This window comes from Hirundo rustica, chromosome 18 (assembly GCF_015227805.2).
Source record: "Hirundo rustica isolate bHirRus1 chromosome 18, bHirRus1.pri.v3, whole genome shotgun sequence".
NCBI classification, from domain to species: Eukaryota; Metazoa; Chordata; class Aves; order Passeriformes; family Hirundinidae; genus Hirundo; species Hirundo rustica.
Genome location: NC_053467.1, coordinates 3509871 through 3531567, shown reverse-complemented (window position 1 = coordinate 3531567; position 21697 = coordinate 3509871). Strand labels below are relative to the sequence as shown.

The 21697-nt window shown below is 42.9% G+C and overlaps 1 protein-coding gene across 11 annotated transcripts in view; it reads right to left on the bottom strand.

The window, feature by feature from the left end:
• The window catches only part of TNRC6C (trinucleotide repeat containing adaptor 6C), a 98096-nt gene that overhangs the window by 16419 nt on the left and 59980 nt on the right, over positions 1–21697 (bottom strand). For 4 of the 11 annotated variants that reach the window (XM_058422895.1, XM_058422894.1, XM_040082065.2 and 1 more), the window contains 9 exons: positions 17709–20294; positions 10614–10823; positions 9262–9428; positions 8517–8621; positions 7994–8074; positions 7326–7383; positions 6971–7116; positions 1554–1727; positions 172–318 (listed from right to left, as the gene is read on the bottom strand). In XM_058422895.1, coding sequence (XP_058278878.1) covers positions 172–318; positions 1554–1727; positions 6971–7116; positions 7326–7383; positions 7994–8074; positions 8517–8621; positions 9262–9428; positions 10614–10823; positions 17709–20294 — 3674 coding nt within the window. The remainder of the gene's footprint in view (positions 1–171; positions 319–1553; positions 1728–6970; positions 7117–7325; positions 7384–7993; positions 8075–8516; positions 8622–9261; positions 9429–10613; positions 10824–17708; positions 20295–21697) is intronic. The other 7 variants (XM_040082076.2, XM_040082072.2, XM_040082077.2 and 4 more) reach the window with 5 other exon arrangements.

Here is a 21697-nt window from a genome sequence, read left to right as displayed (position 1 = left end):
TGCTCTCAGAGATAATTATATGATATGCATGTGAGAACAGCTCAGCCATGGCACATCTTCCTGCCTAGAAAACAACACACACAGAGCCAGGCAGCAGCCTCAGGAGCATGACAGAGCACATGGGAAGAGTTCCAGGGAAAGGGAAAACAAATGAGTGAGGTGTTGTCTGACCTGAGGGGATAGAAACTGAGGCACTTGAGCACGAAGACTAGGCTGGGATGAATTAAGAGGTTGCACTGGCGGTTGCTGCGGCTGTTGCATGGTCCTGGCTTGTGCTGCTCCGCTATTGCCAAACATACCCAGATTGCCACTCGGTATCTGCAGCAGGACAACAGGGACACAGGCACTTAATGACACCACTCAGCACAGAATCTGGCTGTTATTTGTCTGTGCAAGCTTTATTCTTAGTGATTATGTCAGGCACCAATCAGCACATACAAATTACTGAAAAGCAGGTTTGGAACTGGGCAGGGCAAAGATTGCCGAGTACCCAACATCCCAAACCCCCAGAACCTTGTACAGAAGCCTGAACAAAAGGCAGCTGAAGCTGAAGATGGCTTCAGGGATGCAGAACCCTGGAGGGTCACAAGATGAACAATCAAAAGTACTTGTCAAAAATGTTCGTATTTGTATAGCAAGGGACAGGAGAATGGAGGCATTAAACTCCCAATAACCCCATCCTCCAGCTGGCTAAGCAGTTTTTTTTACTTAGTCATTTTACAAAGCTACTGATAATGGACATGCTATTAGTGGAGACTGCTTCGGAAAGATGTGCTTAATGGGCTGTGAGTGCTGGACAAGTATTGCCTTAAGAAAACCGACTTAAAAAGAATATACATAATAAAGAGCCACAACAGAATGACGGTTTTTCTGTGTTCTTATTTCTTAACTTTGCTGGGACTTCAGTTTGATGGCAAAAATAACCTTGTCATAATCAGCAGTACTTTATGGCTTCTCACTCATGGTGGTTATCAGTTTCCCTGCCCCTTCATCTCCTCTCCTTTTCTTTCCCTCTCAGCCTGTTCTACCCAGGGGCCAAAACTCCCCTAACTTGATGCTCTACTTGACCTAAGTGCTGGAAGCCCAGTTTCTTTCTTGACACCTGTTAAAACAATGAGATGCCTTGACACTTGGAGCAGGAATTAAAAATTCCCCATCACATCACAGAATAATTATACCAGCCAGGAAAGATGAATTAGAGCCATCTCACTGCCTTAGAGTCTGTGACAATTAGCAATGCCTCAAAAAATAAGAGATTTCCCATCAGTGAAGGCAGAGCCACTCCAGGGTTCAGGGGTATAAATCCATAACACTCAGCCTCCTGTGGATGGATATGTGTCATCAGCAGGCTAATTACAACTACACAGTTCTTTTATGTCCTGTAAGGTGAAATGTTCACTCAGCAGGTAGCTCCTCCTCGGATATTTCACATGAACAAAGCTGCTGCACTTCCAGTTTAAACCCGTTTTTCCTGGGGAAGAGGCTGACAAGGCCACTAGCAGCTACTCCAAGAGAGCCGAAATTCCCCTCGGGATCTCCCCCAACAGCCTTACCTGTCTAGAAGAATTCAAGTTTTGCATGCCCAGCCCTGAGGCAATCCCGCCCAGGGTCTGATTAGGGAGTGCACTGTTTGAAAGGGGGAGCTTCAGGCTTGGTGAAGGCAAAAATGGTGAAGTAGTGGGCTCTTCCACTAGGCCGCCATCCTGATTGGAGAAAGAAAGGGTGAGCTGCGTGCGGTGCCGGGAGCCCACAGCGCACAAACACAGTGTCCCGTGGAGACGGAAAAGGGCGGGGATGAATAAAAAGAGATATGTAAAAAAAAAAAAAGAAAAATGGATGAGTAACAGGGAATGGAAAGCATGGAGTGAAGGGAGAAGAAAGAGAGAAAAAGGATTAAGGTACTGCCTTTTGTAACTTCGTTGCACTTAATCCCCAAATGCACAATCACCCTCATCCCGCCTTTCCAGAGGAAAGGAAGGATTTTAGCAGCTGATTGCAGAGCTATCATGTGGCCATTGTCTCCTTCCCACTTAAGTTTTCTCGTTTCTTCTCCACAAGACTGAAAGGTGGCAGGGGGAGAGGCCCAGCACATTTCAGCGAAGCCCTCTGTCTGTCTGGAAAACTCCAGCAGGGAGCACAGACGTAAACCAGAGCTTTAACAAACCCAAAACTTGGGAGAGGCCACATCAGCTTATTTGAAACCGGCCTGGATTTGGTTCCACGTCATAGCTCTGCTCTTAAAAAAGCATTTTTGCATCAACTCCCTTCCCTAACTGAGACACACGAGCCTCTTTTGATATCCACATAGCACTGAGTTATTAATACCCCGCTCTGAAACGTTACACACTGCCAGGCAGCCAAGGAGCACAAACCATCAAAGCCAGTAATGACAATATCGGCTGGGCAGCCCTGCTGAACATCCCCAGGAGGAGGCAGATTTTAGCAGGGCAGGAGGAGCCCTCGCTGCTAGCTGGGCTGCGAGGAACCACGGCTGAGCGTGAATCCCGTGCACCCGAGGCAGCCCCCACGGGGGGCAAACAGCCAGGCAGAAAAGAAAATAAATTAGAGAGTCCCCAGTCAAACAGGTAGATCTCTCTGCTCGTGTTTCAGTGGGGCTCTTGAGTTCTGTCTCAAACTGTGCTTTGATGTCTGGGAAGCCTGCGGTAAGCGGGATCAAATAACACCGTGAACAAAGTAGGGCTCCAAAAAAAACAGGCGGAGAGAAAAAGCTTTAATTTGCAATGTGCTGGGCTGCTGTTTTTCAGGAAGCGTGTTCAGTGCAAAGAAAGGCTTTCTAAAGGAGCTAGGTTATTTCAAACAATAAATTCAATGCCCCAGAAGACTGTGAGATATTGGTGAACCTCCTTTGTTCAAAAAGCAGCCCAGTCTGCTTGCCACATACCCAAACAGATGACCTAATGCGGCAAGCATGCTCAGTGAATTATATGTTTTAAGTTAATCCTGAAAAATGCATTTTCTACAGCTCTCCTTTGATGCAAAGGAAAAGTTTCTTTACTATCAGGCCAAGTGACACTTGACATCCTATCTGACTGTCCTGAGGGGGACACTGACATTTTCTAATGATATCCCCAAGGCCTTTCAGCTCAAGATATTTTACATTCTCCTGGACATCGGTCACACTCCACAAACAACTGCAGCTTGCATGACAGTAACAGGTTCATGGATTTCTCTTTAGATCACAGACATATGTTTACAATTCTACCCTTCCCCCTTCAAAGTGAAAATAATTTCAAGCTTGGTGCTCGCTCTCCCCTTCAGATGCCATTGCTCCTTACGTGAGCAGACCTACTGACCATGAGAGACCCTCCCTACCCCCCAGATTTATTCAAGTCTTGCCTTTCTGACATTATTTTTTCTCAATTTGGAAATAGGCAGCACCAAGGATGGTGGAGGACAAGCCACACTGGAGACTCTGGCATTTCATTTCCAGACTCCTTCACAAGTGTGTTCCTTGGCTGAACTGCAGCAAATGGCTTTGTGTAAGTTTATAACACTTTGTTCATATTCACCTGGCTCTATTTTATTTAATTTGCACTTGTTGCATTGTGCTGCACACATCTGTGCTCTATAATTGAACTAAAATCAATTCATTTAACATGAAGTATTTTAGTTGGTCAAATTAAAGCACCCTTTAGCCGTTTTCAAGCCAGACTAGAGTACAATTTTACTGCTCACAGTGGTTTCTGACCCACTATTTCTCAGGATCCTTTATGTAATAATTGTTTCCTGAAGAACAATCTTTTCTACCTAACCTTTCCTCTTCAGTGATTTTCTTACAAATTTATGTCACGCTTCTTCCTCAGGCTACTCAATTAAAAATTGAATCATCACATTAATGCTCAATCCAGCACTGCTTTGAACTTTTTAGAAGGGACTTGACACAACCATAAAGTCCTACTGGTAGCAGTGTTTCCTGCTACAGTTATCCAACATAAAACACTACACTGGTGTTTTTTAGAATTTTTGGGAAGTCTCTCACAATAGTTTCACATACCAAATATGACAGAATGCAAGAGGAATTATTCAAAGGTTTTTAGCCCTATGAGATATGGACAATTTAGCAGAGGATGCCTGGACACTTTGGCAGTCACCTGCCAACAACTGCCACGTCATGAATCAAAATGTCTCAACACTGAGACATTTGAGAGGCTGAAGAATCTGCCAGAGGTCTTTATACAAAGTCAGAGGTAGCTGACAGAAAATACACACTGACTTCTTTAAAAAAAAGACTGGATAAAAATCCTTTCCTAAAAGAGGAAGTTAAAGTCATAAAATCTCATCTGAAAAAAAAAGTTATCTTCAAATCAAACAGGAATTAGGCAAAAGAAACCTGGAGGAAATGCAATATTCAAAGAAGTGCTCTTCATACAAAGGGTGATGAAAATGGTTTCAGTCATTGGATTACAGGTGGCAAAGATGCAGGAAAGAAGAATTTAAAAGCTAACTTTAAAATCCTAGTGATCATTATCTAATTGGAAATCTAAAAGAAGATGTTGTCCCAAAGACAAAAACCAATCTCAGTTCCCAGAGATTACTGGGCTCAAAATGTGAAGGATGAGGCTGAAAAAACCCAATAAACACTATGTTCAAATCAGAAACGAGGAAAAAGGTCTAGTCAGAAGATTTTTGGATGAACAGGATTGCAGCTAAGAGGCATCCAAGGCTTGTAGAACTGGATTTTGCAGCAGCAGAGAAGAGGAGCTGTTCACTGATCATGAGGGCAGGGAAAAGGAGACTTCATTTGCAAGGTGAGAATTTCAGAGTCCCCAGCCACACTCTACACTTGAAAAAAAAGACCCCTTCTCTTAGCTTATTTCTGGTATTTCAAGAGCGCTTCCAGGAAAATCTGACATGTTTTTCTTACAAATCTGATGGCCCCAGACAACACCAGGTAACATCTTCAGGCAAACCTGACACCTAAGCACAGCACACCTGCCACCAAGTGTGAGAGATCACATATCAGGGCTGCATCTTTATTCCCTTAAGGCCACTGGATTTTCTCCCTTGTCCTTTTGTGGTGCTACAGGTCAAGATAACATCCTGAGAAATAATAAATTAACAAAGCACCGAGTGCCAAAGATTGGCTCGGTGTGACACGGAATAAAGAGCACCTGCAGCGAGCAGAGAAAGCAAACACTCAGAGGTGATGTGGAATTGCACAGACCACTCCTGATCCAGAGAAAACAGGGAGTTCAGTGGGTCCAGAGGCAAATGGCAGGGTTGGAAATTTTCCCTCCTCAAACGTATAAAGCTAAAAAAATAGTAAGTGCTGGCTTTAACTGTTAGAGAAAAATGATGGAGTCTCAATGCAGGTGAGCTGAGAGTGGTAACAATGAGCACACCAACCCAAACTACAACTTCATGAAAAGGAACCTCGCAGAACTTACTGAAGACTCAGCAAAGCCAACAAAAGAATGATGACTTGATAAAGCAATAAGTAAAATGAGAGATGTTGGCTGGAGTGCTCTGTCCAGCTGTGGGGAGAGCTTGTTCCTCACCAGGGATGACCTAAGCAGAAACAAGACAGCTCCAGACTCATGCTCTGACACAGCACCTTGAAGGGCAAGAAGGTTTTGGAGGAGTTGCTCTACTAGCATGAGCTGTAAATCTGGAAAGAATTTCTTTGGGGGAAAAAAACTCTGTGTTCTTAGAGTAGAATCTATATTTATTTAATTCACTTAGCAAGTTGCTCAACACTGTGATAGCTAACAAATACAGTGTGGGATTATTTCCTTTGTTAGAGCCAAGTCACTGTGACAGATTATGCCTAGACTGATAGATTTTACTTGCTGTATGAATATTAATGATTTTAGTACTCCCTTCTCAATAGTTGTGTTTAACATATGTTTCCAGAATTATGCATCATGCTGCACATAATGCACCTCTCTCTCCAGCAGGAGTCTTACTGCTGAAGATATGGTTAGCCAAGAAAAGGAAAGGCTAACTGGCATGCACACATCTTTTGTGGCCTTCAATGAACACATTCATTAAAATCTGCCATGGCTAAGAATGAACTTTATATGAGTGGATATCATTACTGCCTCACACCCTGTAGGCAGCTCATGTGAAATGAATTGGTTTCAGCAGTTTGTCAAAAGCACTGATTTCTGTGTTCAGAATCCTCCATCACCCATCTGTATGAACCTTTAAATAACCTGTGAAATAGAGTGACATCTGAGATTCCTCTTTACTTATCAATAATTTTCAGGGGGATTCTTAGGTGGTTTGGTAATTTTCTGCAGGACTTTCTGTCAGGGCTGTAAATCTCATTTCCTACTGAAGATCTGGCTGCACTTTTCCATTTATTCTTTTCTTTAGTCACTTTGAATCCTGGATACTACAAACTTCTGGAGCCTTTTCCTCAGTCATTAAATAGTGCTGGAAAATTTGTCATATGTGACCACAGAAAGGGAAGTTCATTTGGAGGAGCTATTTATGACTGTGCATGTCTGCCCTGAGATGCACAGTCATAAATAATACATTAGTTCCTCCTTCCTATTTAGGTACTGAACTTTCACTGAAATTTCTAAGAAGTTCAAAACTCAAAGAAGAGAAATTAAGAGCCTAATTCTTGAAAGATTTTGGCCTTGATCCTGCCTGATTGTGAATTTGGGCAAGGGTCACTGACTGGACTCTCACAGAGTGACAAGATTCCTGTGCTTTGCTTCATTTTTTTTTCTTTTTTCCATTTCTAGTTCCATTGTGTTAGTGATTCCTTAGGAAGTTTTCAAGTGTAAAACTGAAGATGATCATTCTTTATTTCTATGTGAGAATCAAATCATTGATCCTTTCCACAAGAACTGAATTCTCCCCCAAGACTGAAAAAATACAAGAAAAGGAATAAAGCCGTATCTATCGCATTTCTTTCTAAGCAGACAGAGAAAATCATCAGTATTTCTACACTGTGCACACTCTGACGTGTGCAGCACGTTCCTGTAGCTGAGCTTACCTTGTCAAGGAAGGTGGGGCGGTCCATGGAAGACTCTTTGGAGATTGGTGGTGGGCGGCAGCCAAGGGGTTTGGTGACCATTCCATTGTAGTCGGTCACTCCCATTCCACGCTTGTCCATTTCCACCTTCTTTTCCAGCAGAGCACCTGCACAGAAAGGGGAAATGCATTGGAAAAGGGGAGGCAGAGAGAGTAAAGCTGCCAACAGCAGTTCAAGAGAAATGCAACTTGCTTACAAAAGCAAGGCAAGAAAATAAGTATTATCCAATTGGTCAGATTAAAATCAAATGCTCAGAATCATGCAGGGTTCCTTGTGTTGCTTTAAAGACAAAAAAGTTACTTACACAGATACTTACTCATGGCCTGATCGAGATTCATACTGTTGCTCTTCAAGGCCTCTTCTGCTGGCTCTCTCTGTCAAAAACAGGAATTTTGTTAAGAGGACAAGTAATCACATTCACAGGATTTCAAAGTAACCTGAGAAAACAGACACAACTCTTAAATACTGCATTTAATGTTTACTCAGCAGCCTAAATAATCTCCTGTGTGTGGTTTCTTCCTGCTTTCAACAATTCCCACAATTCAGGTATTTCAGTTTGTCAAGGAAGTACCAGCTCTACAAGGTGAAACAAACTCTTCCTGCTTTCCAAGAACAACTCAAACATCACAATGATATGACTTTCTCTAAGGAACAACCCAGCTATACTCTCATTTCACCTGTTTAATAAAAAAAGAGGAATGGGAGGGGATTATTACTGCCGTTCAAAGTAGTACCTGTTGTTACAAAACCATGAACTTCAAAATATTACAGATCTCCTCACGGAAAGGATATCCCCAGCTGATGTCAGAGCATTCTACAGGTTTACAGCAGATTTCTGAAATCACAGTATGTGTTTAAATGCAGGTCAGACCTACTTCCCAGCCTGGAGACTGAAGATCTTGGTGTAGCTACAGTCTGAAACAGCCACAGTCAGAAGTACAAGCTAAAAGCTAAGGCACAGTGTGCTGCCTGAGCACTACTCACAGGGAAGCCCATGTCTGTGAGCTGTTTTATCAGACGGTTCATGATCCAGGCCTCATCCTGCTTGCTAGATGTCTTCATGCCCTTAGTAAATAAATGGGAGATTCCGTTAATGGGCTGGTTGCCACGTTCATTGTAGTGAGATGTACATAAAAGAAATGGTAAGTGGTTTTTATTAATAACACATGCTACTGAAAGATGTATTAGTACATTAATTCAGAAAGTATTGAAGAGCCCTCCGAGCAACGCGACTACGATTCTCTTCCCCCAAAAGTGTAAAATTTTATCTCGGCTGAATAGGTGTTCAGTGTACTATTTAGTATTTGATTTGCTGGCCACTGAATTAAAGCCACCTTTGAATTTACGTATTTCATTTTAATCCTTGGCAGAAAAATGTAACGAAATAAAGCTGAAATAGTACAACACTTCCTGAAAAACATTCCCAAAAACAAGTTTGCAACCTTGAAGTTAAGAATGTTACTCAGTGTATTTTCTTAAAAACAAACAAGAGCGTCTAGATAAACACCTTTAAAAGATCTCTGTGCAGCTTTTCTATCACAAAATCCTTAAGAAGTCTCTTCCTTTCAGTTCTCCAGAAAGTACCAAGGGACAAGCGCGGATTTGTTTTGGGCTGCGGACAGTACAAGAAACAACCATACTTGATCAAATCACCGGCCTAACTGTTGGCTAATGGAATAACAAACAAAGTGGCTAAATGCATTCCCAATTCCTTTAAGTTACAGCCTGGCCTTGTCCTGAAATAAAGGCTGTGCAGTGGAAAATTTCCTCACACAATTGTCTACGTTCTTGGTTGGGTGCAGCATTAACACAAGTTCGCTTTGTTCTCACACACACACACATCGTCCTCACAAACAGAAAACAGCTTTTTTTGTTAAACAACTCCATCACAAACTACTGTTTGCTTTTCCACCACCATGGCAAGTGTCTGAAAGCCCCCTCAACACCTTCTTCTCTTTCTGTTAATACATTATCATTTCTTTAGAATACATAGAAGCTTATAAAACTTAGAGAAAACAAAGGCAACAGCAAAACTCCCGAAGCATCTGACATGCCTAAATTCAAAGATCTCCCATTTTCCCCTGGAAACAAGGTAAGCTGTACTTGAACCACTGTAGTGGCAAGCTGTGCTTGTGTTCAGGTGTCAGAGGTTTAATTGCAGGCGTAATGCACCAGCAAATTTGTGACAACTTATTCTGCAAACGTTAGGCTAATTCCACTCTTGCTGGAGAGTGTCTTTATTTTTGTCTTACCTTTTGAAGTCCTTTCTTCGGGGCATTCCCCCAGGAATTACAGGAGGAGCTGCTCTCTTGCGAAGCAGTATTATTCCACATATCTCCTTCTTCATCTTCCCACTGACTAGTACTGAGATTCACTTCATCCCCACCACTGCCCCAGCCTTCTTGCATAGATTTTGAAGCTGGAGAGAAAGTGGGAGAAGAAAAATCTTAATTCAGTTTCCTGCAATTTTTACAGAAATAGCCTTTTGTGCCATATCCAATGTGCTAACATGAGTATTTTCAAGAGATAAAGAGGTTCATCAAATAGCTTAATTGGCATTAGAAAGATAAGAATGTCTTCTTTGAAGCTAGCAAGAAAAAAGAAAGTACTTAGAGAAGAAAACAACCAGCATCTGCAAGTCCCACTTTTCCCAGAACCAATATGATCTGTAGTCATGGCCACTCCAGTCTCCTAGGAGCAAGGAACCAAAGTATGAGCACACGCTTGTTAAGTGCTATTTTGCTTTCAGTGAATCTCACCATTTTACCTACTGCATTCTTCCACGAACAAACCGAATTTCAAAGTCATTAATGCTCAGAAACTCATTCCCATCTCAGAGAATGGAATCTAAAAGGAGCTCGTGGGCTGCAGGGATTCATATTCAATGCCGAGATTGTTTCACTTCAGTCCATTTTATTCTGTTTACTTTGTTTAAAGCTGGGATTACTCATCTTGAGAGCTCTCACTCCTCCTTTTACGTTTTCTGGGACTTCTAACTACGTCTCACTATGGTATTTTGCAGGAGTGAAACTCTAGGCAACTTTACCAGCCAAAAGAAGAGTCTAAAGCAATCGCTGTGGCCCTCAGGACCTTCAGAGACAGAGGATATTTATTGAATAACATGGGTTAGGAATCACGAAGCAGGAAATAGTTCAGGATGTTCCTGAACCTGGCAACAGTTTTAATGGCTGAAGAAAACACCCACTCACTCGGTTTAACCCCAAATGAGGTTATGATTAGTGGTTCTCAGGTGCTGCTTTTCCTACCAGAACCAATTCTATCTTGGCTGTTCTCCACTGCTTCTCATCCCAATACAGGTTTCTTTTAGACAACAAGGGTTGAAGTCCTAGTCACGTTCTTCTGTAGTTTCAGTTTCCTGCACCTCTGCTATGCTGCTCTCCAAAGCCACCAAACTACTCTCCTTTAAATTTACAGATGGATGCACTACATTCCTATTTTTGAACCAACTGGGTATCTGGAGTAACAGCTACCACAGTTTTGGGAATGAAATCACGAAGGCAGCCTGCGACTGAAACGCACCGAAAAGCAGAAGCGGCAGGAGCAAACCCCCAGCCCTGCCAGGACAGTGGCACCCCGTGTGTACCTGGTTTGCACAGTGCTGGGGCAGCAGCTGGAGCGTTTGTTCTTCCATAGGTCCCTGCTGGCTCGGCAGGATTCTCTCCCCACCCGGTCCCACTGCTGGGGGGCTTCCCCCACGCCGAAGTGCCATTATCAACTGCAGCAGAAGGGGAGGAGGGCTCTCCCCAGGAAGCTTCGCTCTTGGTGTGGACAGCAGGCATCTCTCCCCAGCCTGCTGGAGCAAGGCAAGGAGAACGGTGATGAGAGGAAAGGTTTCTTCATCAAATCATGCCAAAAATTTCAATTTTACTCAAGAATTTTGCTGGAAAGAACATACCAGTAAGTACATACAGTGATTGTAGTTAAGTGTGTTAAAAAAAAAAGTCCCTTAAATTTGGTCTCAGGAGTTTTTTTCTTAATTGAACACTAATGTCAAGTTGTGAACACAGGAAGAGGGTTTTTCTCCACAGCCAGAAGCAACCAGGCTGCCAAGTGAGCACCACACTGGTCCCAAGGAGCAGCTGCTCCCACCTGCCCAGGGCCAGCATTCCAGAGACAAGGACCCCAGGCTGAGGTGGGCCCTGCTTCACTGAAAAATTTTAACCTATTTTAATTCCTTTTCACTGTTTACAAACTAGAACACCTCTTTTCTCACGCCCTGGCAGTAAGGTGCTGTTTGATTGTTCCCACTTTGAATGAAGATTATCTGTGCTGAATATATTCCTTAAAGCTTTTATTACAGCTCGTAGTGACCTACCTATCCCTCATCACTCACCCTCTACATTATAATAAATATTATTTTTAGGGGAACTAATCAAGACTGCAGTTAGGATCCAGACTCAAACCACGGGGAGGGGCAGGTAGAAGCCATTGTTTTCCTACAGAGTATTACATTAACTCACTGGAATACGTAAGCTACTCCAAAGGAACAGCCTCAGTCTGGCTCGGCTTGAATGTAATGAGCTTAAATCCATCTGACACGATTTTAGCCCTGCAGCTGAACGTGGCAGGAACAGCCACAGAGCTCCTGAGCCCACAGAGCAACACTGACCAACACAGCAAAGTGTGAACTGAATTTACAACAGCGTTACCAGGGACTTTCTGCAGAGAGGACTTGGATCGCAGATGGAGTTCAAGGTACTTTGTAAACACGCACAACAAGCAAGAAAACAAAATTATTACAGACACCTGACACTAACCTATTTTTCTACAATTGTAAAAAAAATTACATGACAGCTGAGACCTCAACAAATATTCTAGAGTTCAGTCTGCTTTAAACTTCCACTGGTAATTAGGCTGCTAAATCAGGAACTTGTTCTCTTTTCATTGGAGATGAATGTTATTAAGATGAGTATTTTGTAAGTGAATGAACAGATGCTGCTTTGCCACAGCACTATTTCCATTTTTTGCTCCACAATGGTATCTGTAAAAATACTCTGGAAAGGTTTCAAAAAACGGGAACAACGTTTTCTCCACAAATTGACACCCAGAATAGGTAGGCAATGGCAAGGAAGTGTCTAACAGTACCTTGAAATACACTGGAATAACCAAACAATAGCGTTTCACTGAGCAACAAGTCCTTGCAGAACTCACTGAGTTCCACAGAATTCCTGTTACCAGAAACAGCAGCAACATCCACTGCCAATAACATCTCAAATACTGCTTGGCAGAGAAAACAATCAAATAGATGGGCTGTGCATCACTCCTGTGTTCCTGCATTCTGTATTTATTTTAGGCTCTATTCCTTGCAGCCACTGCAGCTCTCCCAGACCCTCATGCAAGTGCAGACGGCACAACCCGGGGCCAAACTCTCCACTGGCATGCTGCAGCTTCCTAAAACTCCTTCTCTACCAGCAAGAGGCACTGAATTTAAAGCAAGCTCCTGAAACAATCCCAAATGTCACAGTTTCATTCAAGTGATTTCCATTTGAAACAAAACTACCGTGGTTTAGGCTCGATCAACGTACCTTACATTTCTGGTTATTTTAAGGTGTGTAAAGAAGATAAACTGGCAGATCCACAGATGTACCTAAATGAACCTGTACTTAACATGACAGCTTCCTTGGTGTTGCACCTGAAATGCTCACTTCAAGGTTCCTGCTTGAATCTTCAAGCCAACGTTATTTAAGGAAGGCTTTATTTGAATTTCTGCCTCACTACTCAGGAGGCAACTGGCAGACAAGTGTGTGTATTTAATCATGCTGGCAGCTGAGAAAGATTAACTGCAGGCAAATGAAACAGAAAACAAAACATCTCTCCAGCACCAACCAGACTGCAAACAGGAACAGTGCAGAGCACTAACATCTCCTTGGCTTCATGCAACCTCTACTGGAAACTACCTAATTCAATTTATGAAATCATCCTTAAAACACAATTCATATATTAAAAAGCTGAGGTGTGCTATGTTATAGAATAAAAACCTCAAAAAAAACTGGTTTCTCTGTTGCTCTTAGAAATTCAGCAGCTTCCACTAAAGCCCACAGATGTGTAATGTTCATATTATTTTAAGTGCTTTTAAATGCACTGAGCAGGAAATAATATGGGATTACAAATAATGGGGGAACCAGCCCTTACTAACAGAAAATAATACGAATACATAAAAGCAAACAAAATAAATTAAAAAAAAAATTTCCAAACTATCTTAACAGATAAAATTAAGTGCAGGAAATTAGTAAATAAAAGCTGAAGGCTTCTGGAGCAATAACCTGTCTGCTGCAAAAATTACTCTGTAAATTCTAGAGCACTTCTCAATTGCAAACCTGTTTTCCCTCTGTGTAAATACTGCTGTCCCAATGCTATTGTTTCTTGCTATCTTTCTATGACTCCAAATGATTCTGTTTTAAGAAGTTTAAAGGTGAATAAAGTTACATTTTTGAATGAATAATGCAAAACTCTCCACAGCTGTTGGAAAGGCAAACCAAGACCTTTGAGTGGCCTCAAAACCTGAACCTGCCACCCATTTTCAAAAGTTCTGCTTGGAGAAAACTTCCTCCTTTCTGACGAAAATAATACAGATTTATGCTTTCCTGGTAAAAAGCTCCTTAAAACCCACCCAGATCTGCACGAATGTTGTTTCACAACAGAACGTGCTCCATTTAAAGGCTTCTTTGGCAAGAAAGTCAGGTTTTAGTACTGAAGTTTTTAAACACTGTTAGAGTTGCAAGAAATGAAAAGATCACAGTGAGTAATAAACACGGACACATTGGCAGAGCTTTGTTTTATGGAAATAAAAACATAATTAACATTGGGCCACAGCCAACAGGAAATCCTCAAGGGAAAGTGAAATGTTAACTAAGCTGTGGCAGGATACAGTTGTTTTCCCTCAAAATAACCCTATAGCTATTTGGATGGCAGAAATTGCTTTCCTTTGAGTTGTTGGTCTGAGCACAATACAGGCAAACCAAAATACTAGAACCTTATATAGATAGAAAAAGAAGATATTAGGTAGAAAAGAGGTTGTTTACTAATTACACACTAGTTATTCTGGGGTTTATATATACATTTAAGAGCCACCTACAACCCTTAATCTTTCAAATCCTCATTTTTTCTGAAAGGGATTCCAGTTCATCACTGAGCATTCAGAGAGCTCTAATTTGGGTTTCAGCAGTGACATCACCCTTGTGTGAAAATCGAGGGCAGCTCTCTCAGCATCACTAGCACCCTAAAGGAGCCCAAAGCTGAGCTGCTTTCAGATCCAGTCTGATGGAAATTTAAAGTAAGAAAAACACTGTCACGTGAGCTGCCACTTAGTGGCACAGGATTACAAAAGGAACAGAGACATTTGGAGCTTTCAGAACTTAGACCCAGTTCAGGTTGTTAAAACTTAAGCTCCTCGCTCTCTAAACCACAAAGACCTTAATTTGTGACCTACAATCCCCATAGGGAAGCCTGTGTTATCTTCTGTTGTTTCTTTCCTCAGCTGGAGGATGCAGAACCCTGCCAGGCTCTCCTGATGTATTGAGAACAGGAAAGCATCAAGCCCACTCCTCAGCACTTGGAGAGAGGATTTGATGCTGTTTGGGATCCAAAAATCTTTTTTTTAATCATTTCTCTTTGCAAAACCTTTTCTCACTTCTTATTCCCTCATATCAAAGCTGCACAAGTTAGAAGTGCTAGGAAGAATTATGCACAAGTAATTTAGATTAAACCACAAACTAACTCAAACCCACCAGCTTTCTGCTCATCTTCCTAAGTAATTCACCACTGCCTTGAGAACAAGAAAGGACAGATACAGAAAGGACTGTATCTATCACATTATCTAGCCCTTTTCCCCCCTCTTTTTTTCCCCTTTTTTTCCAATGGAAAATTAAACGCCTTAGAGCATTCTTCATTTTCATCAAGTGTTTACCAACATCTGCTTCCCATCAATGGCTTTTAAGTTCTGCCTTCAAAGGATCTGGACAACTTCTGGGGATGGGTGACAACTTGAATAACAAGACTGTAACTTGGCCTCTATTTCCAAACTAATAAAGCATAAACTTCAATCCTAAAAGGGACTATTAATCCTTTGTGAACCCCTAACTAGGGCTGTGCAGCAGAATTAAAATCCATTTTGCTTGCAGGATGTGTGACTGTGGCAACATCCATCTCCTCCCTGCTTATACAGGGATGGAATGCACGATCCCTTATTCATTCTATTCCCTGAATGTGACTGGCAGAGCACGTCATGACCCACGCAGGTGACAAAATGCCCACGGTACCTACGGAGTTCAGGAGTTGTAGGATTTTAGATGAGCACTTAACTGTGCCCTGCAGCACAGGCTCTAATAACACAACCATGCTTTGCATGGAAAAGAGCTGCTGCTGGATGAATTTTGGGTGTGGACTGCAGATGTCTCCTACTTCCAGGATTCTTGTCTCCCTCTTTGGAAATGCACAGCCGAGCGGAGAGGGAGTTGGAGTAGGAAAAAGAGTTAAACAGCACAACTCCAAAGTGCAGGGCCCTGTCTGCGTGGGAGGGAAGACATTCACTACTGGCTTCCCATGTTTTGGCTGTCCCAGATGGGAGATGATTTGTAGATGTTTCAGGTCTGTGTACATTTCCACCCCGATCACGAGGATGTTGGGGCCTCCTGCTCTCGGAAGGGAAGTCACTGGGATCACTTGGAATTGCACCGCTGCTCTGTGTGTGAGATAAGCACAGCCACGGTCCCTCTCTGGCACAGCCACAAGTAAACACGGGCAGAGCTCAAGACACAAGGGACTGACTGCTCCTTGCTTCCATTTACACAAAAATCCTTCAAAATATTACCATGTTTGGCTTTTATGCTTGTCCTGTATTAAGGGTATGGAGCAAAAATACGTAACGAAAGGCTTAATTTATGCCTGCTACAACTTGATCTAAATTTTCATATCAGAAGCATATTTTAAATTGTCTTCACTTTTACTCATTTCATACTTCCTTGCATGCTGACTTAAGTATATTCTGAGAGCTGGCTTTGCTTATCTGGGAAAATTAAAAATAAAAAACGGAAGATAAAAGATTTGCTTATCTTAAAAGATGTTAGGATCTTTCTAGCTCACGTTTTTCAAGAAACCCAGCACCCACTTTAGCCAGGTCAGGGGGCAGCTTGAGCAGGCTGGTCAGGTGTTCACAGGCAGATTTCTGAATCTGTAAACATATTGCTTCAAAGGAACCCTTCCTTTCCTACTGTCCATTCTCCAAAGGAATCACGGCAGATTAACAGCTTTTAAATTCCATTTTCAAAATCTAAAGGACTCAGGACTGTTAAGTTTTCTTCTATAAGGTGTTAATTATTTGAATAATATTAACAATGCATTGCTGTGTGTGCATGAACCGTTTTACAAGCACCAATGTAATCCTCCCCAAATCACCCTAACAAAAACCAAAACCTCACCCAAACCCAACCAAAAATCCACTTTCACGATACTTCCATTACAATTCGGGAATCTGAATTCTTGTTTCGTGGGTAGAGTTTTAAATATGGATTAAATAAGCCAGTCACATATGTTGGGCTGACCAAGTACAAAGCCATTTAAAGATTTCTCCTTCCAGAGCATGTTATTTTATTAAAACAGGTACCTTCTACTGTTAAAATATTCGACCAGAGTGGGGAATATACGATTATTTTTACACAGACACTAAAGGAAATTTGAATCATTCCAAAACACCAAAGAGAAAAAGGATGGGAATGAGAGAACAAGTCCCAGTTGGAGAAAAACGTGGGTAAAAAATCAGTACTTAGCCTTGACCAAAATGAAACAAAATCTTGGAAACAAAACTCAGATGAAGAATTTGAAAGAGTACTGCATGATTAGATTTATTTTTGGAGAGGTCTGTGGTCATGATAGAGATATGGGCTGCTAGTGTAACTATTATATAAATACCTCTCTTTTAAGCATTTTTCCCATTTTTACGCATTTTTTTTCCTTGCTGCTTGTCTCCAACAGCACCTTGCCTTTGATTAGAAAAATTCCTAAATGCCTAAAACCTTGTCTTCGAAACACAGCTGAAGTTAGGATAACTTAACTTCATCCACCCTGAATATTAACATCTTGAACCAGTCCTGCTTTTGGAGAACCACACAAAATCCAGGGTGCTGCCCGTGCCCAACCCCTGAGAACCATTTCTTCATAAAAGACAACAAACTGCACAGAGAAACAGCAGCCGCCTAAATTAATGCAATTGTTAACAAACATCTGCTGCCAAGAGATGTTTTGCAGAAAAGAAACAGATGCAGACTGTCCAAACACACTGAGCCTGTGCAGTGGGGGACAGCACACAAATAACAAAAGGTAATAAAAGGTTTGCCAAAACTCCCCAGCCTCTCAAAGGCTGAATTAAAAGGTGTTAAGTAACCGTGGAAGAGATGTTAAAATAAATGCGGATGCACAGTCTAAGAACCTACCACACTATTGACCAAATATCGTTTCAAGCTTTTCTTACATTCATTTGGATTATGGAAATTTGTGTCAGGTTCCACAGATTCTGTCCTCAAGACAGTACTGCTTCAGAGTAAAGGAATAAACCTGTTCTGGACATAAATACAGGGTTTCTACCCAACACAACGACAGGACAGGCAGCATTCAGCAATTTCCACTGGTATAAAAGATCTCATAAACCCTTTTTATGAAGTATTTCACAAAACCGTTGTCATACCTGGGCCAAGCAGCGGGGACCGGTTCGGCTGGGCACTTGACTGGTGCGATGGCTGAGGTTCAACCATGTTGGTGTTGATAATGGTGCTAGTGGTGGTGGTGTTGGTTGTGGTACTGCTCTGAATTATAGGATTATTTCTATCCCACATGTTTACAGTCTTGTTGTTGTTGTAATTTGGGTCGCCCCAAGCTGAGGTACCATCATCGATTTCCATCTTGCGGCGAATGGACGGTGGAGATGGCTCTTCCCAGCCAGTTGCCTCACAGTTCTCTTTTTGTTTGGCTGGCACTGGCCCACCAACCCACCCTGACCCCGTCTGTTTTACAGAAGCAGCTCCTCCCCAGTTACTCACATTGTTGTCCTGGGGTTTATTAGCCCAATTTTGTTGGGGGCCTGGCTTTAAAGATTCCCCCCAACTTGTACCTGTATTAGCCTTGCTGTTTGTGCCGTTCCCCCACCCACTGGTCCCAGACTTTGCGGAATCATTCCAGCCAGACCCCGACCTATTATCAGAATCCCATCCAGATCCATTCTTCTTCCCATCACCCAAGTGTCCGGGAACAGATGATGAATCTGTCCAGTCTCCACCTCCCGAAGTCCAGCTCGGATTTGATTTCTGTCCATCTCCCCAGTTTTGAGATTTGGGTTTCTGAGGTTCACCCCAGGTAGGTGATTTGTCCTCCTGATTTGCGGTCCCACTCCACGCGTGGCCGCTTTTGGCAGCAGCAGCATTATTAACAGTAGTAGAGCTTGCTGACTCTCCCCACCCCCCTGGGCCATTTGGTGCTTTGTTGTTATTGTCTCCCCAACCTGTATTTGTTGGAACAGCTGCCGGTGGAGAGTTGACCCACCCAGATACTGAAGAGGTATTTGTACTGTTCATGATGGACCCATCGTTCTTCCCCCCTGAGTTTGAAGATTGAGTAGCTGCACAACCCCAGGCCTCAGTTCCATTGTCATTCTTCCGTTCAGACCTTGGGGACTCTTCAAATTCCCAGGCAGTGTTTTGCTTCACAGGGGTCTGTCCCCACCCCGTATTGGACAGGACCCTGGGGTCAAGGTCATTTCTTGGCAACTGAACTTGCCCTTGGTCTATCATCCCTTTGTCTCTCCTCCTGCCCTCTCCAGCCCCCTCCCTCCCAGTACTGCCTTCATTTTGACTCCCACCGCTGTCATTGCTTCCTTCACTAGCCGTGGTGCCAGATGCTGCAGCTTTGGCCCAAGAGTTCATTTGTTCATTGCCCTGCTGCATGGCAGGATTCGGACTGGTAACGCTCGAGCTATCCCACCCTGTTGATCCTTTCCCATTGATGTCGCTATTGGAATGCTGGTTTGGGGGCTTGCCCCACTCCCCGTTGACACCGTTGCTGGCGCCGCGGCCGGGGTGGCCCCAGGCTCCAGAATGCACGCTGCCGACCCCGCCACCGCCCCTGCCCCACGCCAGGACCCCGGGGCCAGGGGGAGGCCCCGAGTCCCAGGCGTTCGCTCCGTTTCCTTCCTTTTGCACAGCACTGCTGGATCCGTTTTGTTTAGCACTTAATGCTGAGTTCACAGTGTCTCCATTCCCCTGACTGAACCCAGAATTGCTGTTTCCTGTGGCAGGATTACCTGGGGACATCCCCCACACTGAACCGCCCATTCCTTCACCACTGCCCCCGCTGACTTGAGAAACCGCTGATCCGTTAGCACCAGGAAGGCCTTGCAGGTGGGGCGGGATGATGGCCCCCATGCCCACGGCCATCCCCCAGTTCGGCAGTCCGTTTGTCTGCATTGCATTGATAGGGTTTGGTGAAGAGTTCATGGGGTTAGTGTTATTTGGTCCATCAGTGTTAAGGTTCTGAGGTTGTACGCTGAAAGACACATTCTGAGAAGTGGACGTTTGTGGTTCTGTGCTCTCTTGCGGCAGCAAGTTTCCCCAAGCACCTAAGGTGCCCGTTGGGTTCCCATTCTGGTTGCCCATGTTCTGACCTATGGCACTGACTGGACTGCAAATACTGGAAGGGTTGCCTGCTCCCACAGTTCCTTCGTGTCCAAGTACAGGCCAGGCAGCTGGATTGGCATTAGGGTTAAGGTTAAGATTCATGCCAGCATTCGAGTTGGAAGCACCCCAGCAGTTCTGACTTCTACCGTCTCCCATCATGTTGTCCATCTTTCCATCCCCACCACTGGCAGAGCAGTGAGCTAGGCCAGAGCTGGAGCCCGCAGCCACCCCCCACACCCTGGCCGAGCTGCCGTTGCCGTTTGCTCCACCAGCTCCAAGGGCACTCTGGTTAGAAGTGCTTTGGACGAGTGCTCCGTTGGCGCCATTATTGCCATTAGTTTTCTTTGTATGTCCAGTGAAGTTGCCTTGGGCACTCCCTGTAGCCATGCTACTGTTCTCTGAGCCACAGTTGGAGGCAGAGTCAGTGTCTGTAGTACATTCTGAGGCAGACTCAGTCTCAGCTCCGGTAATGGAAGGCCACGCTTCCTTGTCAGTCCTGTCTATTATCACTTTATCCCAGCTGCAGTTGCCTTCACTCCTGAAAGCAGGCTGCTGTCCCCAGTGGGAATTCTCATAATGGTCTCCCAATCCACTGTGGCTGAGATCTGAAAGAATCCAAGGTTAAAAATGAGTCCACTGTTCAAGCACTGCAAAAGCCCTCTACGAAGCACTGTTTTACATCGTTAGTTACAACACTACATTCTGCTAAAATTTAGAGTACATCCTCTAACATAATACAGCAATTTTCCTCACTACAATGAAGCATGATGGTCATATTAATTTGAGGTCATTTTTTAATCTGGCAAGACTCTCAGTTAAAATAACTAAACAATTTCATTTCAGAACAGAGCAAGTGTTTTGTAGCCCCCAGTGTACCAGTAAAAATCATAAGCAGGCAATAAATAAGAAGAGCAAATATTCTAATCTACATGAAAAGTCAAAAAGGAAATTTGGAAAAAATACAGGAGTATCTAGCAGACTCTTACCATTTATTTTGACTCAATTCTCGTTCTTCAGAGAAACACAAAGAGCAAGCATTCAATAAGAAAATTTAAAATGTCTGCCTGTCCTGAGATATTACACACAGACTCACACCACAACACACTAAATTCACACTGCATTTACATTTGCAATCCTTCCTGGAAATAAAGAAACAAATACAGACAACAACCTTTATTGTAAGATGCCAATTATAAACACCACTAATGTATATTTTAGCAGAGAACTTGGGCATCTCTAAATAACAATTTTGCCAGGAAACTTACCTCTCACGGGCTTTACTCGTGGTTTAAACATAATTTTGCATTTGTACACACAATCCCCAAGCCAATGAAAACTGATGCTGTGCCTTTTCAGCACTGTCTCATCCTCAAACACAGCCACTAACACAAAAAAATAACCAAAAGCTCTTGAGCACCTGCTTGCTCGCCACAATATGATGATAATCTGGAAGGCACAACATGTCTCATGTTAAGAATTTAAGCTTTAGTCGAGGTTTTACATTTACTTTCCATTCCAATTACTCTGTAGAAGATTATTTCTCCTACTTCCTTTTGATAGGAATTTGATAAGAAGTATTTCAGTCTGATCCAAGAGATCTGCATGGGAAACAATCTGCAGAAGAGCTCCTCTTAACTGCTTGCACATATCAAAGTAAAAAAATTTGGATGTCAATTATTTTTACTTGCTTTAAAACTGCTGAAACGTGGCTTCTACTCTTTGTGATTTGTGAATATAATGAATATTTTTGTGGGGAAGATGGATGCAACAAATCTCCCAAACAAGTTGTTAACAACGAATGCCTAATATGAATTAATTTAAATCACAAATATGTTGATATGATTAGATCCTCTAATTAGAGGTGTTCTGATATTGCAAAAATTACTCCCAAGATTACAAAAAGTTCTCTCTCTCACAAAGTCTTGTTCACACGTTTCACCTGTAGCTTTTTAAGGTGATTACTTGGCTGCCTTATGAAGATTTTGCAAGATGAAGAAATATATGCTAA